General features: G+C 36.1%; 1 protein-coding gene across 2 annotated transcripts; it reads right to left on the bottom strand.

Moving 5' to 3' along the window:
• Nucleotides 1-1,551: 1,551 nt before the first annotated feature.
• On the bottom strand, nt 1,552-14,686 carry LOC138917997 (transcriptional protein SWT1-like). Of its 2 annotated transcripts, XM_070237127.1 has the most exons (6): nt 13,953-14,686; nt 8,431-8,490; nt 7,081-7,210; nt 6,086-6,187; nt 5,501-5,689; nt 1,552-1,667 (listed from the first exon to the last, which is right to left on the bottom strand). In XM_070237127.1, the coding sequence occupies exons 1-6, from the start codon at nt 14,583-14,585 to the stop codon at nt 1,636-1,638; spliced, it is 1,146 nt and encodes a 381-aa protein (XP_070093228.1). In that variant the 5' UTR covers nt 14,586-14,686; the 3' UTR covers nt 1,552-1,635. The 2 variants fall into 2 exon arrangements, with proteins under 2 accessions (XP_070093228.1, XP_070093227.1); XM_070237126.1 differs by lacking the exon at nt 1,552-1,667 and having other exon boundaries at nt 5,375-5,689.
• Between the last annotated feature and the right edge of the window lie 3,666 nt (nt 14,687-18,352).

Raw genomic sequence — 18,352 nt, 5'->3', positions numbered from 1 at the left:
ATGTGTGGTGACAGATAAAAACTAGACTATTGGTGGTATACATGATGCAGTCTATATAGAAACTGATATATAATAATGTATTTGTGTGTGTGTGTGTGAGAGAAAGATTGCACCTGATCTAATATCTGTGTCAATCTTCCTCTATTTTGTACATGGGAGGCTGCTACAGTGGTGTGTAGGTCCACACCTGGGATCCAAACCTATGAAACCCAGGCCACAGAGCACACAAACTTAACCACTACACCTCTGGGCTGGCCCCACATAATAAACTACATCTGAAATTTGCACAATATTATAAGCCAATATGACCTCAATAAAATAATTTTTTTTAAAAAGTAAGGTTTGATTACAAATGTTCATTTCACTACAAAATGTTACATCTGTTAATCCCAAAACACTGATTGCAGAAATAATGGAGAGTTGATAAAGTCTCTTCAATTTAATTTTCATTCTAAGTTGAACTTTAAAAAAATTACATAACAATTATCTCTCAAATCTAGCTTATCTCAAATTCAAACTGATCAACATATTACTAGTTCTATTTCAGCCTTGAACAAACTCCAAAACGATATATTATGTCCTTCATCAAAAAAAATTTAAAACCTAGAGATAGAAATCTCTAATATTTCATTTAATGCCAAAATGAATAACATCTTTGAAGACAGCTAAAATGATAACTGACCAAGCCCCCTTACAAGAAAAATCTTAGGGCTCTTCATTTCTATAATCACTCCATTTCACAGAGAATTCAGGCACAATCATGAAATTGTAAAACTCCCATTTTGCAGTGAATAAAATTCAGACTAAAGCTGCAAATTAAAATTGCTCTGCTTGGTTCCTTCAGAGCTTTTTCTCACATATGATGAATACAATTTTGCTTAACATTGTTAGTTTTACCTTAGAATTAAGTTATGAAAATATCACTTGGGAACGGAAGAAAGGAAGGAGGAGGAAGGAAGGAGGAGGAAAAACTCTTATAGAGAGCATCTGATGTACTAGGCACAACTTTAAGTCCTTTATATATATATATATTTTTTTCTCTAAATACTCACAATAACCTCACGAGGCAAGTATTATTATTCTCCCTATATTTTACACGTAAGAAAACTAAGTGAAGCAACTTTCCAAGGTCACAAAGCTGATAAGTGGCAGACCCAGGACTCCAACTCCAACCCCATAACAGGCACCCAGGACATAAGTGTTACATAACCTACCCTCCCCAACAAACTAATTAGTCGATTAAATAAGCTTCTTGCCTCATGACCAAAAAATGTCAGATTTTTATTTCTGAACTACTTTACTGGGATATTAAATTGACTTTCCCCTGCTTTTTCAAAAGTCTTCTAAATATCATACAAATTAAATTGAAATGAAATTTCATGAGATTCAAATCTCATTCTTCTATAGCTTACACATTATAAGAATGTGAGATATAACTGAATATGCTTACCGGCAGATTTAGAAAATTATGCATGTTTCAGATCCTTGGTATGGTGGATACAGTATGATTTTTAAAAATTCTTTGGGATAAGTTGCTATTAAAACAAAAGAGTAAAATGACTATGAAACTCACATGCACAGAATAACAAGAGAACAAGGGAATAATTCCTGGTACTGAAGACAGCATTTTAATACTCAATCATCATTGTTCTCGTCACTCAATCCATCTGCAAATTTAACAAAAGCAACAATCAATCAGCACACTAAAATTCCAGATACTGGGGCTGGCCCCGTGGCCGAGTGGTTAAGTTCGCGTGCTCCGCTGCAGGTGGCCCAGTGTTTCGTTGGTTCGAATCCTGGGCGCGGACATGGCACTGCTCATCAAGCCACGCTGAGGCAGCGTCCCACATGCCACAACCAGAACGACCCACAACGAAGAATGTGCAACTATGTGCCAGGGGGCTTTGGGGAGAAAAAGGAAAAAAAAATCCAGATACTATATGAACAATCTAGGCTGTATTTACAAATCAAAAACATCTAAAAGAAAGAAAACTTTTTAAATAAAAAGAGGAAGGTAAGACACAGTAAAATAATGCCATGAAAATTCTAGATCTAGAATTCAGTAGCATATAGTCATGGGTTTAACAAAGTGGTTAGTTTACTGCTAAAATGGAATAAGATATGCCTATTCAGGAACACAAAGGAAAGAAACATAATCAGCAAGTTAAGTGCCATACTAGAAACCAAATGCTATGAATTCTAGTCTCAGTTCAGTCACTTAGAGATTATAAGTAAATTAGGCGATTACATCATGCTTAAAGCTATCTCAACTTAAAAGACGTTTTTAGGATACATGGGGTTGGAAAAGACACTTAAAACTGCAAGAATAGTCATGAAGTATTTATTGAACAAATATTTTTGAGCATCTGCTCAGGTACTATTCAAAAGTGAACAAAACAAAGTCTCTGGAAACAGACGAATCTGGGTTTGAATCCCTGCTTTCTCACTTACCAGACGTATAACCTTGGGCAAACTGCTTAACCAGGAGGTTTAAAGGAGGAAATTGATATGAAGCACTTGGCCCAACATATGGCAACAGCATGTGCTTTTTAAGTTATATATACTTACTAAGAGTCAGCTTAAATGGCACCTCAACAGCAATGACCTATACTGACATACAACACCAAAACAAATTCTGTATAAACTACAGTTAATATGATTTTTAATACTAAATAGAATTTAAGCCTCTCAGCAGCAGGCTGTGTGTGTTTCATTCACTGCTGCAGCCCCAACACTTACAACAGCATTGGCACAAATATTTGGCAAATAAATGAATCAACAAAAAATATAATAAAAGAAAACATAAAAATGATGGAACAAACGTCTGGTAGGGGAGGTGGCATATAACTTTATTTTTGCCTTTAATTATTTTTACCTTATTATAAAAATAAAATAACTATAGAAAATCAGGAAAATTCAGAAAATATAAAGAAAATTAAAATAACTCATAATTCATCAGCTAAATATAACCAACATTCACTAAGTATATATGCATAATCTAACAAATTTGGAGTTGTACTTTATATTCTTTTAAATCGCATTTTGTTTAATATTACATTTGATTAACATTTTTCAAAATATAGTATTCCCTCATATGGCTATAGCATCGTATATAACTTCTCCAATTGTTACATTGTTTCAAATTTTTTGCTATATAAATAACGCTGTGGTGAACACTATTTATATAAATCACTGTGAGCATCTCTATTTCTTTAGGATACATTTCTAGAAAGAGAATTATATCTTTAGGCTTCTTGATCCACACTGATAAATTGCTCTCCTGAAAGTTACTAACTCATATTCCTAAAGCCCTGAAGCACTGTAAGTATTCCCAGCAGCTGCTGAGAAGGAGGAACTTTCTAAACTTAGAAGCAATAAAAAAAAAAAAAAGGAAAAAGTGAAAGCTACAAAATAAAAATTTTTATACATGGGAAATTAATAATATTAAAAACAACAAACAGGAACATATTTGCAGCAAACAATGGGCTGACTAGTTGTATTTCTTCTTTTGTGAATTACCTATTAATAATCTTTGTCCATTTAGGGGAAGAGAATTTTACATATTCCAATCAACCTGCATAAGCTTTTCATATAATGAAGACATGAGAGAATTATCACCTACTGCAGGCCATGAGCAATCAAGTACTATAATGTAACATATTAACCAATCTTCACAACCACTTTTTGATCTGGAGGTTATTAGCTCAGGGCCAGTCTTCCTCAAAAAAAAAAAATGGGGCTAATAAAATTATCTTCCACAAGTACTATAAGGTTTGAATGAGATATTAGCTGTAAAGCACTTGGAAAAGGGTCTGGAGAATAATGGTCATATAAGTGTTATCTATAATTATCATTAATATCTATATCATTATATAATAAAATGCATTTTGCATCAACAAACTAAAAACAATAAAATATTAAGAGTAAGAAAAATTCCCACCGCTTATAAGGACTGGGGCTTTACCAAAATGATAGCTTAGATCAGGGATTAGTTTTGTTAACTGTGTGGCTGTTTAAAATAAAAAGTCTTGGGGCCGGCCCCATGGTTGAGTGGTTAAGTTTGCGTGCTCCACTTCAGTGGCCTAGGGTTTCACCGGTTCAGATCCTAGGCGTGGACATGGCCACTGGTCAGGCCATGTTGAGGGAGCGTCCCACATGCCACAACTAGAAGGACCCACAACTAAAATACACAACTATGTACTGGGGGGATTTGGGGAGAAAAAGCAACAAGAAAATAATAATAAAATAAAAAGTCTTATATGTTAGTAACACATACCAAAGTATTTATGGGTAAAAATGATATGATATGTTATCTGGGGTTTGATTCAAACTACTGCAGGAGTTCCAGGAGTTGGGGGAGAAGTAGAAAAGAAAATGAGAAAATAAACAATAGCAAAATGTGGAAAACAAGTGATAGGTACATAGGGATTCATTATATTATTCTCTTCTGCATTTGAAATTTTTCATAAAGAAAAGTAAAAAAAAGACTAAGATGTCCAATTTAATACAATGTGTTTAAATATTTTAACATTTTATTGATTCTAATAAGTCATATTTACTCATGGTTTTCCTTTAAAAGCTCTGAAACATCATACGAACTTACTTCTCAAAATGCATAAGCACTGTATCTGGGATATACCAAGAGCTAATAAATATTTGCAAAGGGAATGAATGAATGGATGGTGGAAGCCTTTTTTCCTCAAAGAGTTAAGACTAAATAGCTGTGCCAAAAGGCTTCTCAGGATTAATATCATGATTAGATTCAGTTTTGGACAAAGTCTTTCATGTCTTATAGTGAAATATGGGTACAGTAAATAACATAAATCCATGATATTTAAAATAATGTGAATCTACATATACAAATAATTCTGAGTTGGGAAGAAACAAATTTTTGAAGCATGAAATAAATCCTCTACACGTGTATATAACAGTGTTGCTCTACACACAGATTTTTTTCTAAAAAGTTATATAAAACATAAAAAACATACTTGGTTCTAAGACTAGAGTGATTTAAAAATGACATAAAAGAAACTAATACAGAAAAAAAAAATTAGGAGGAAATCTATAGACCTTTATTATAAGAACACCTGCTTACTATAGATTCTGACAGACGAGAGGAAAACAGTGCCTGCTTCTGCATCATACTAACTGCATACAGTGACAGACTAGAAACCCAGATCACTTACTGGCCTCATCACTCAACAATGATCTTTACAAAAGGAATTCAAAGTACTGTAATATAGACAACTATACGTTAGAACTATGTTGTCACTATCTGTGAAATACACACATAACCTAAGGTGGTCTAGGAGAAAAAGAAAAAGAAAAATCAAAGACCCCCAAAACCAAAGCCTAATAGAATACCCCAAACGATCACTGTGTTCTGCATTTCACATTCCAATTGTTATAAGTTTCTTAGAAGTTCTGCACCATTTCCCTCCAACGAGTCAGCACCCAAACAAATCTTAATCAGGAAGGACCGTGAGAGAACAATACTTACAAAGTTTTTGAGATTCGAGTTGTATTGACTGACCCCATAGCTTTCGATCTTGATCTTTGAGACTGTCATTGATGAAATGAACTGCAGGTATGGCTTTGTGCTGGGCATGTTTTAGCAGTTTTCCTGCCGTCATACAATCTAGCTCTTGCACAACAACCCAGGGAATTATTAATACAAGTCTGTCAAAGCCTGAAAAATGAAAAGATTTCTTAGAAGTCAACAAGTACTTATTACTAAATTGAACTGCTGTAGGAGAATTTGAAGTTTTTTAAAGTAAGGAATTCACAACCTAAACAAAGAGATAATACATAAAAAATGAAAATTAAAAATAGATGTAAGTGTCAAAAGAATGTTACAAAAACAAATACTATTCGATATCAAACAAGAGAAGTTTAGATTGCTGGGTTAACCTGTGAAGGCTCTGTTGTTGTTTTTTTTTTTACTTAAGCTGATTATGCTTAATACATATGTGCTTAATAGCATACCGAAATGGAAACATACGTGGGGAAAAAACCCCACATCACTGTTAATATAAAATATCAACTCAAATAAGAAAATCAGAATCAGTAAATGTTTTATAAATACCTGTGATTTCTGTTGTCTTCAAAATTTTAGCAAATTTGAGATGATTCATCAGAATATCTGTATCAATTACGATTAGAAGCTTTTTGTCTGAAGCAGTATTTGCTAGAGAAAAACAGCAAAGTTAGGATTTGATGACACCTCATAATAGAGTTGTATAATAACTAAAATTTCGATATCACAGAACTTTGAGAGCATTCTTAAGAGAAGGTATTCCTTTAGACAACAATAACAAAGGTAAATTTACTCCAATTCTTATTTAAGAACAGTAATCAGTGTTTAATTATCCACTCGCAGAATATTATGAATTGCTGAATTTTGACTTCAGCTGAATATGATAAATGGGTGAATTTTCAATCATAAACTAACCTGCCCTAGTAGTAACTATGTTGCCAAACACTGTCCTGCATCACTGGTAATTGTGTGCTTAGGAATTATAAGTTAATTTTAAATATACTCTGAGTAAAATATAATTGAAAAGATAAATATGTGTAAAAGAAAGAAAACGTAAACGTGAGGATCAGATAAGTTAATGCACAGGAAACACTTAGTAAACTGAAAAATGCAATGTGAATGTAAGACAGCATTACTATTTTTATAAACACAAATTGAGAGAGTATACCAACAGATTTTGGATAATATCTGTCATTATCTTCTCCCATAGTGAGAATGATCAAAATTTTATATATAAGAAATCCATGAATAGAAATACCTTTGAGCAATTTGCATTATTTCTGATCAGTGCTTTACATAAATGAAATTGTTAAAAGTTATGATTAAGAGCAAGAATAAAACACAACTCACAACTCTGATTACCGCCCCTTGGCAAAAAGAGAAAGCGAAAATCTTTCTAACCATCTAATAATGTGAGATATATAAAACAAATGATGATAAGACAAATATTAGACCTTATCGTTGTAGCCAAAAGAAATATACTTTCTTAATTTTTAAGAAAGCACAGGAGATCATGAACATTATCATACGCATATAGAGTATACCAGCAGAAGAATGTACATCATCTTCCACCAAGTCAATTTCCAACCTCGTTAACTCTCCAGAAGGTGGAAGCACAGGTAAATCCACACTTTTTCCCACATGCGCAGCACGAGGCTCTTCTACTATCTGCATCTACATTGTAAAGGACTCACAGTAAAATAGTTTGAATTATTTAGTCTGCAGATTAGCAAGAGAAGACGGCAATTAACTGACTTAAGACGAGATGATTTGTGGAAATAAAGAAATTTACAGAAATATGGAGACAGCATGGTAAAAGAATAGAGATTGTAAACACACACAGGGTTTCTAAAAATAGGTCTTTTCTCATTACTTTAATTTAGGCAAGCAAGTTATACAACTGCCTTGAGTCTCAGTTTATGCATCTACAAAATAGGAATGTTAAATACCTATTCCCTTTGAGCATTTGTGTGAGGATTAAGTGAGATAATGTGATGCTCCTCTCACCGAGCCTAGTACACGGTACACCTTCAAAATAACTTAATCCTCATTCCTATTAGCACTTCAAAGTATTTTAGGAGCCAAATATGTTTTTATGTGGATGGTGAGTGCTCTTCTTGAGATTTCTAAGATAGTTTATGAACCATCACAAACTGAAGTCTAGCTCTCAAGACCCTTCTCACTTAGGGGGAGTAGTTCCCTGATGTATTTTGATCCAAAGAAATGAAAATATAATCTGGCTTTAGAGCAAAGGGCAGAGATCTTTCTTCTACCAAGCAGCACTGACCCAGAAGACAGAAAAATACAAAAATTTGAATGCTGTCACAAATAAAAAGCAAACAACATGGTTTTAAAGTCTTCTTTAAATAGAAAACACAAAGTATTCTATGAATCTAAGTTTAATTTAGGACCAGAGACCATAAAATCCTATGCAACAACTCTGAGGGTCAATCAGGAGATTCTAGCAGGGAAATGAAGCAGCAGGTAAAAATAAATATGCAGCACTCTCATTTTCACTGAACAACATTTTCACGTTATTGCTAATTAGAAAAAGGAGGCGAAAACACGTTAATATACTGCATTTTGGCAAGCCTAGGCATAAGCATGCCAAAAGTGTGATAACACTAAATAAAAATCGACATAACTTGTGAGCCATAGGCTGCATGCTCTTCATTCAAAACAGATTAGAGCTTATCAGAAACAAAGGCAAAAAGGTGTAAATACTTTTCCAAATAATTTTCCATCACTTCATAAAAACTTATATATTGATTTAAGTAGCGATCACTGTTATTTTTATATCACCAAGGTTTTTATGGTCATTATTTCTAATTAAAACTAGAACTGTTTGACATAATTTCATTAAAAATCTTCAAAAAAATAAGTATTTGAGTAACCTCTTGATCTGTATCTTGAATACTTTCAAGGGACACTGAAGAACACGGTGCTTCAAAACTCTGAAACGCAAAGTAATTTTATTAGTTAAGAATGAAGCAGATACCCAGGGTAGGGTTTTCCAGCCTGGGCACTATTGACACTTGGGGTCGGATAATTCTTTGCTTTGGGGGCTGTTCTGCACATTGTAGGATGTTTAGCAGTATCTCTGGCCTCAGCCCACTAGATATCACTAGCACGACCCGCTCCCTCTCCTGACAATCAACAATGTCTCCACGAAGGCAGTTGCTGAATGCCCCCTAAGGGGCAAAACTACCCCCAGATGAGAAACTGCCCCTAGAATAGAAAAGCCTCATTCTGTTAAGTCATGAAAGACGGTAGAAATTCTTTAGGGTTTTCTCATTCATATATGCATTCCTACAAATATTCATATTCTGAGAAAAAAACTATATGCCACTCTAAGAAATAGAAAGAACCATGGCAAAGGTAAACAGGCTGGCCTTCGGTGGTGGGAAGTTTTCATCCAGAAGTAACTGAGCCATTTCTAAAAGGGACATGACAAAACAACAAAGGGAACTTGAAGATTATAACATGGTTGAGGAGGAAAACCCAAAAAACGCACAATTGTATTACACAGGGGTGGAGCACCAGAGGTTTGTGCTTTATTTCTGGTCTTCCAGCAGAGATTGAAAATCTCTCCACTAACTCCAGTGTCTCACTGGCACTTTTGCTGAGTGGACGAGACCTACCTGACCCTACAAACCAGTAGGGAACTTGGCAAAAGACACTACTAAACCAAATTATCTTCTAAGAATTCTCCAAGTTAACACCAAACTCACATGTATTTTACAGGAGGCTACACATGGTACAAATTACAGACCCTCTTTAAACAAGTGTATCGAATGCTGCTTCATTGGGAATTCAGCTTCCAACCTAACTGCCTAACATCCATCTTCACGTGATATAACACTTTATACGTCACACACTTAGGCCCATGACAGCTTTTCTATTCCATGACCCTGGATTTCATGATCCCTTCTCCACCTGATTTTCAAGCTCACTAGATCTTTAAGGTTCTCTTCAGCTAAGAAGTGCCAAGCAAGCTAATAGCAGAACTTCCTGAAGCTCCTGACATTTGAAATCTTTAATTCTGTCACTTACGTCACTACTACCCTTCACTCTCTTTGACCACAGGCCACTTCCAGTGACTTCAATAAATTTTCTATCACCCCCAAATCCAGAAAAGTTCATGTCAATTGTCCCTGAAAACTTCCTCCTTATCCAAAAAGAAAGTCTTAATGGGCATTTAACTATTTGCCCTCCCCCACCATGCTTAATAAATACATGGAATGGGATGAAGCTTTCCCTAGGGATGACAAAAAGAATACCAACAATGAGGGTAATAATGGTTTTACCTACTGGAGTGGTTCTAAAGTGAAAATCTGATTAGACTGCTTCCCTGATTACATTTCAGGGGCTCTGTACTATCTACAGAATACAAGATAGAAAACCAATCTTTCCCATGGGATATGAAGTAATACATTGGCTTCCTCTCTAACTTCTTCTCCTATGGATTCTCCACATATCTCAACTCCAGTCATACTGACCAGCTTAGTGCCCACGCACACTCTTGCCATTCAATTTCACAACTCTGTGCCATTACACACACTAGCCCTCAACCGTGGTGGGACAAAACTGCTATTCCTTGCTCTATATACCCTTAACACCAAGCTTAAGAATCTCCACATTTGTGAGCCCTCCCTAAACTCATCCCAAAATTTATACTAACACCAACCCAATTCTTAGGGCTCTACTATTTCCTTCACTGTATCACAGAGTATTTGTTTACAAATCTCCCTCCCTGGGAACTTCTTGAGGATAAAGAGCACCTTATGTATCTTTAAGTCCCTAGAACCTAGAAACATACCTGATACATAATAAGTACATTTAATTAATGTTTGATAAACTGATAAATTTCTACTTCACAGACTTGTAAGGATTAAGTGGGATACTGTTTGTAAAAGTGGCCTATAAGTGACAAATCTCTAGAACATTAATTTGCCATGGTGAGGGAAGGGCGCAAACTCAGAGTGGTCTATATCAAAGGACTCCAAGACCTCAGAAACAGAAGAAGTTATTTTCTCTCAGGAAAGTATAACAAGATTTCTAAACCACAGGATTACTAAATCCAGAAAATACAATTATTTCCTTGTAAAGTACACTCATTATTTCAGGCAGATAATTATCTATTGCGGAATTTGTGAGGAAAACGACAATAAACATAATATTAAGATGATTAGCTACAGTCAATAAATATGCTAAAGATAATATATTCAAGAAAGAACAATATTTCCTTACTGCTCCTGTGTCTCAATGACTTTAAGTCAGATAAGACTGCTATTAAAGGCATAGTTTATAAAGAGTATTAATTCCAATAACTGGAAAGTAATCATGTGTGGGGGCCTGGAATTGGCCATCCCAAGATATGTCTCTTTGGCATGATGATTATTTGGGGCTGGAAGGCAACTGGTAAGTAGAATTTACTTACCCTTTATAAGAGACATTTACATTGTAAAGGAAATCTCCATCTGTAACGATATCTCCCTCTCTACCAGGAAGAAGGGGGGATGACCTTATCTCTAGAGACTTAATCAATGGGGAAGGCAAGCACTTAAATCTGCATTTGTTTATTGTGCCTGTCTGGTAACCTCCTGTAACTGACTCCCCCCACCCCTAACATCATCCTTTGTCTTCAGCTGGATATGATGTTTGGGGTGGTGGTTTCAGCCATTTTGGTGAGTTGCTTGGCTTGCCTGAGCCTCTCCCATGTATACATTGACAAATAGAAATGGCAAGCAATAGGATATATTGGAGTACACGAGGAAGCCATTTGGTGTAAACCTAATTCGGCCTGACTTTGCATTTTTCCAAAAGGACCTGACTGTGGCCATTGAGCACGCACTGCATATCTGCTTTAAAACATTTACTATGGCAAGAACAAATGGCCTTAAGACAAAGGTGCAACTTCCCCCCCACATTGGCATTTCCTTAAGGATAAGCATCTTTCCTTAGGCTAGGAACTGATTGCTGCACTCACCTTCGACCACCCAACTCACCTGTGACCACCCAGCTTGAGACAACAGACCTGCCACCCTGCTGTGTTCACCGAGACAGCAGACCTATCTGCTGTTTCCATCAATCACTGTGCTGACAGAGCAGTCTCGCGACTATTGTAAAATGGACATTTCAATCCTACATGAAACATCCTGTTTGGGGGTATATAACCACTCTGTGCACCCCACTTCTTCGGTACCCTTTCTTCCTTCGGGAAGAAAGGCCCTGGGCCATGGTCCTCAGAATATAAAGCTTTGTTTAATTTTCTCCTGCTATTCTGTCTCCTGTGAATTTAATTAGTTCTCCAGCCAGACGAACCAAGAGAGGGTAGAGGAAATGTGTTCCTCCCCTACACATGCAAAAACTGCTTCCCCTACGACTTAATATTCATGCTATGTACCTCCTTCGGTTTGTGTAGCAATTCAGTATAGAGACCAAAGGAACCCAGAAGATGCATTGCAGGGATTTCTCATACTATTCCTGAGGTGTACACCACAAGAAGAAGATGAAGCAATGATACGACGATGTTTACTGAACATGCTGGCAACTTCAAGTTCCTTTCTTGCATTTACTCTAGGGAACTAATTATAACACAGGAGAAAACTGGAGCTTTCCTTTAAGAAAGCAATAAAAAGAACAAACTCAATTCTTTCTCTCTTTGGACCCTTTAAGTTCACTGAACAAAAAGTGCTCTCTCTCAAGCTCTTCTGGCCTTGCTCTTTATAATCCCTCCGTTTTTCACAGGAAGTATCTTATACTGCGATCTATAGTCTTGATTCCTAAAAGCAGGTAGGTTCAACCACCACTATTTCAAGCAGTCTCTAAATTTCAGAATTTCTGAAGTTTTCAAGTTCTAAAGTTACCGAAGTTCTAAAAGTTTTCTTAAAGGTAAATAATTTGCCATAGAAACAAAGCTATAGAGATTAGTTTCTCAAATTAGTCCACAAAAGCCAATTTATTACATAATTTCAAAGCAAACTAGATGTGCCAAGCTTTGTAGCCTGGATCTCTGTACATGTACAGTCAACAATGGACCGCATATGCTACTGTGGTCCCACAGATTAGTACTGTATAGCATTGCTGTGTAGTATAGGCTATACTATCTAGGTTTGTGCAAGTATGGTGGGAGAGGAAGAAATTTTCCTCTACCCTTCTAGATTCTTCTGGCTGGTAAGATTAAATTGACATGAGACAGATTAACATGAGAAAAACAAACAAATGCTTAATAACACATATATATGGGAGAAATCTAGGAAAACTGAGTAACTTGCCAAAATGGCTGAAACTCTCACCTTAAATAACATCCTCAGCTAAAGACAAAAGATGTCGGGGACGGGCAGAGTCAGGGACTTCAAAGGGAAGGAAGATAATTTACAAGTAGGTGAAAAGGAGCAAATATTTGGAAAACAAGTGTTGGGCCATACAGAAACAGATGGACACAAAGGGGAGCCCAACAAACAGGCTTGTCTAGGTTCCTCCCTGTCTACCACCTAGTTCATGTTGTGCTAAGGTGATAGCTCACTTCCTGAGACACGTTTTTTACATTCGTTTAGGCAGTTAAGGGGAAGGTAACGTGAAAGACTTCCTGAATCTTTTGTTTCTTAAAAATAACCAACCTAAAGTAATCTCCATGTTGAAGAGACACATTTTGGGGTGGTAAATTTTGTTTCCCTTCAGTACACTCTATGATGTTCGCACAATGACAAAATCACCTAACCACACATTTCTCAGAACACATCCCTTCGTTAAGGGTTCATTAACGCAGGACTGTAGTTCCCTTTGCCTAGAACATCCCTCCTTCTCCCATCCCACCCACCTCGCCTTCGCCTGAATAATTCCTATGCATTCTTTAGTTCTCAGTTTAAACATTACCCCCTCCAGTAAACCTTTCTTAACTAATCCCTCCACAGTGTACCAAGGCCATGTTAATCCTCCACTGTAATCCCATATTAAGTGATAAGTACTTATCAGACTTAGGGTGACAGCTTGCATGTCTCCTCACAGGAATAAGTCTCTGAAAACAGACTGTGACTGCAGTGCCTGGCACACAGGGGCACTCCAAAAATAATTTGTTAAAGCTATTCAGGATATTAAGCCCTGGGTGTTCTATAGTACCTGGGGTTACAGAAGAGCCTAAGACACTGGAGCAGTGCTTTCTGAAAGGACTATCTCTAACTGCATCTTTCTACATTTTTACACATTCCCTTCTATTACTTATCCTTCATGCTTACCAGGATATCTTCCTAAGGAACTTGGAATTAAAAGGGCAAAATAAAGGAACCAATACAAATCTTCCTAACTAAATTTGAATCAGCCCTCTACGATCATAATCAGTGAAAGGAACAACTCAAATCTGACCATATTGAAACTCTTCACTAAAACCTGTATTCTTCATTTTGTACTACTTTACCTGGGTTAGGTTTGCACTAGAACTTGAATCATTACTTTCATGATGCTCACGATGATATTTTCCTTTTGACTCATGAACAGTCTGCTTACACGTGGAATCTGAAAATAAACGTTCTCTTGGGTGCCTAGTCAAATTTAATGACACCCGGCAGCCTTCCAGGCATTCTTTGTTCTCCAGCTTAGTCTTCGACTTGGTAGAATCTACACTGAAGACACTTCCTCCTACAAGCTTCTGGAGAGTATCACAGGATTTTTGCTGGGATTTTGAAACTGATCTTCCTTCTTCTAGATTTGAGGGTTCCTTAATTATCTTGTTGGAACTGTAATCCTGAGAAAACTGGATTCTCTTCCATTTCTCCAAAACACATTTTTCAGAACTGTCTCCAAATTTATTGTACTTTTCTTTCTTGTGTTCCTTCATCTTCTCCCTCTGAGCAAGTAAATGAGCCCATCTTTTCCATTTGCCTTCAGCTTTGGGTTTCACATCTTTGGCAATCTCAGGACTGCTAAAGTTTTTATTTCCATGGTCAAGCTTACTCCCAACATTTGTCAATTTACTATCTTTCACTTTAAAATCTACACATTTATTGATATCCTTTTTAGTTCCATTTGAAGAAAAACTCTGGGAAATCATTTGATTATTATTTGAATATGATGCTTCTTGGAGTTTAACGGGTCCTTGGGATGAAGAACTGATTTTTGGTCTCTTTCATGCAGTGTCACTTTCTACATTCAGTCTGTAAAGCAGTACAGAAACCAATGTTACATTATGATTACACACGATTATACATAATGTTGCACTGTATCATTTTAGTTAGGAAATAACATAACTGGACTGACGCAAACTTCATAAAAAGTAAGAAATGGCTACATTAAGAATGAAGTAGAGGGGCCAGCCGGGTGGTGTAGTGGTTAAGTTCACACACTTTGCATTAGTGGCCCAGGGTTCAGGGGTTCGGATTCCAGGTGCAGACCTGGCACTGCTCGTCAAGCCAAGCTGTGGCAGCATCCCACATAAAATATAGGAAGACTGGCACAGATGTTAGCTCAGCGACAAATTTCCTCAAGCAAAAAGAGGAGGACTAGCAACAGATGTTATCCCAGGGCCAATCCTCCTCACCAAAAAAAAAAAAAGAAGAAGAAGAAGTGGAAGGATTACTCAACAAATGGGTGTTGCAATAATCAGTTTACTATTTGGAAAAAGTCCAAATTTACAGCTTTATATAATACCAGACAGCATAAATGAAAATTAAAAGGGCTTGGAATTGGTATTTGTTATAAATGTGACAGATTATTAGTCTTAGTTAATAAAAAGCTCATCAAAAACTACTAAGACTCTAGAATAGGACGTCAACAGAAAATTAATGAAAAAGAAAAAGAGAACAGCTAATAAACATTTGGGGAAAGTCTGACTTCTCTAGGAATCACAGACACACTAATTACAACATATCATTTTCTTCTATCAAATTAGCAAAAGATTTTAAAGTAACATTAAATATTGGCAAGAAGTTATAAAGTGGACTCTCTCATATGTTCCTGGTGGAAATGCAAAATGATACAATTCCACAAAATAATTTGACAATATAATTAAGAATTCTAAAAATACTCATATTCTTTCACGTCTCAGTAATTACCATTTTAGAAATCTATACCAAGGTGAAAAAAATCTGAAATGGACTAAAAAATAAAAAGATATTTAATTCAGGATAACTTATAATAGCAAAAAATCAGGCAGAAAGTAAATGCTAAAATTTTGGAAATGACTAAGAAACATATCATTCTATCAAATATGACAGAATACCATAGTCATTTCAAATGATGTTTATACAAAGATTTCAATAACATAACAAAAAATATTGATATAACATTAAGCAAAAAACAAGCAGGGCACAAATCTGTATACATAATGTGATCTCAACAATTTAAATAAGCATAGTAAAAAGGCCAGAAAGAAATGTGCTAAACTATCAGAAACAGCAATAGCTAGAGGTAGTAATAATATTTTCCTTTTTAAAGTAGATATTACTTTGTAGTCAAAATGAAACACAATACAGTAATTTATATTAATAAACCCTTGCGTGTTCTAAGTGCCTGCCACTCTGGAGAGGCAGCGGAGGACACACCACGTAGAGTCCTTACCCTCAAATGGCTTACAGTCCAGCAGGGGAGAAAGAGATGGCAAATAAGTGACTTCCCAAGTAATTAATCATGCAAGAGCAAACTGTAAACATCACAGAGTTTTTATAGGAGTTTTACTTGAGTCTTCATCTGGTTTTATTTTCTTTGCTATCTTCCTACAAAAAGACTGCCTATCATTATCTACCTGTTATTAAGTAACAATAAAACAAAACTTCACATTTTAATGGGAACTTGCTTGGCATCTAATAGTATATCATGTAAGGTGTCAACTGTATTAAAGAAAAATCAGGAAAACAACCACTTTAAGAGGCCCCTGCAGTTCTCGGAGCATTTCCGTATTCCTCTTTGATGTGTTCTTCCCAATAGCCCTGTGCTGCATATTTCATAGCAATCTACGCACCATGTTCTGTATGGTCATAAATAATGAAAACTCAACATTACAAGGCCTTTTAAAAGACCAATAAAATTAAATCTTAAAATTACCTCTTATCAGCTAGTTTTGTGAAATGCTGTAGTAAGATAGTGCAGTTTTATATTTGCAACCCAAAATACTAAAGTTCTGAGATCTTTTTAGACATAAAAGTTAGACATGCAGCAAATACTTTTTTATCAATGACTTAGTGTAAAATCCATATTCAGCTGAAGCTGAATAGCATCATCCTGGATTGAACGCTTACGCCAAAAGAATAAATGTGAAATTTTGTCAAGATCTAATTATAATTAGCTTATTTTAAAACTTAGTAACCATTTTAAAATGTAACATGCTGCACGAACAATAACTTCTCAACATTATCAGCTCCTAGATTGCTCCGTTGCTCATGATAATGCACATTTAGGATACTAAATTACATACTTAATCTCAACTTAGGTCAATTGAAGAATAAAGTACTTTTCAGCTAATTCTGCCAGTAATGGGTACTGCTGATAGCAATACTGTCATCTCTCTAATAGTAACTGAGGCAAAACTTATCTCCTTTTCAACTCCTGGAATTAAAGACTTGGTCAATGGTGAAGATGCAATTTTATCGACAAAATCCCACAAACTGAAAGTGTGCTGCTTCTAGAAAGGCTTTCTGAGTCTTTTCAAAAACAGACTTAAAGTTGTTGCCCTTTTTACATTTTTATTGATAATACATCTTTATGTACTTAAACCACAGAGCTGGAATTGTGGCAATGGTACAATGTAACTGGCTTTCAGAATGACAAAATTCTCTCTGATTTTCCATCTGCATCTCAGCTTTCGCTGTTTGCACACCAATTTCGAGGCCTTCCCCATAGTTGAATATGGAGATTTTTACAGAAGATGCCATATACTATAAATAAATACTTGTAACCTTAAGGCAAACTAGTTTGCTTACTTTTCCAACAAGTAAATAACAGCAAACAAACCACTTTCTCTGCAGGCAACGATTGTCAGAAATCCTGCACTCGTTTTTTTTGTGGGGTGTTTTTCTTGGTGAGGAAGATTGGCCCTGAGCTAACATCTGTTGCCAATCTTCCTCTTTGCTTGAGGAGGATTGTCACTGAGCTAACATCTGTGCTAATCTTCCTCTATTTTATGTGGGATGCTGCCACAGCATGGCTTGACAAGCGGTGCTCGGTTCACACTGGAGATCCAAACCTGTGAACTGTGGGCCTCCAAAGCGTAGTGTGCGAACTTAACCACTATGCCCCAGACCAGCCCCTGCACTGTTGATATTAATGTCTGCAAAAGCACAGTGTTACAGCATTCTTTCATCCAAGTAACCTTTTAAATATGCAATAGCTCCTATAACATATTGTTTAAGTATATGACAAGGAAGTTCTAAAATATCTTGTATGTCAAATAGTTTGTCTTTGTTTATTTATTTATTTATTTATTTATTTATTTTTGAGGAAGATTAGCCCTGAGCTAACATCTGCTGCCAATCCTCCTCTTTTGGGGGAGGAAGACTGGCCCTGAGCTAACATCCATGCTCATCTTCCTCTACTTTATATGTGGGACACCTTCCACAGCATGGCTTGTCAAGTGGTGCCATGTCCACACCCAGGATCCAAACCGGCAAACCCCAGGCTGCCAAAGTGGAACATGTGCACTTAACCGCTGCGCCACCAGGCCAGCCCCAGTTTGTCTTTGACAAAAGAAAATTTCACTACAAGTTACACGTAGAGTGCTTGCCAATATTTGCAAGTGAATATTCAGATATTAGCAATGAATCCAAATGCCATGCCTTGCTCATATTATTGACATTGTTACCCTTATGATGTTATATGATGATAACC

Source organism: Equus caballus, chromosome 16, assembly GCF_041296265.1.
Source record: "Equus caballus isolate H_3958 breed thoroughbred chromosome 16, TB-T2T, whole genome shotgun sequence".
Taxonomy (NCBI): domain Eukaryota; kingdom Metazoa; phylum Chordata; class Mammalia; order Perissodactyla; family Equidae; genus Equus; species Equus caballus.
Note: the sequence above shows the minus strand (reverse complement) of the source record. Positions and strands in the feature narration are given on the sequence as shown.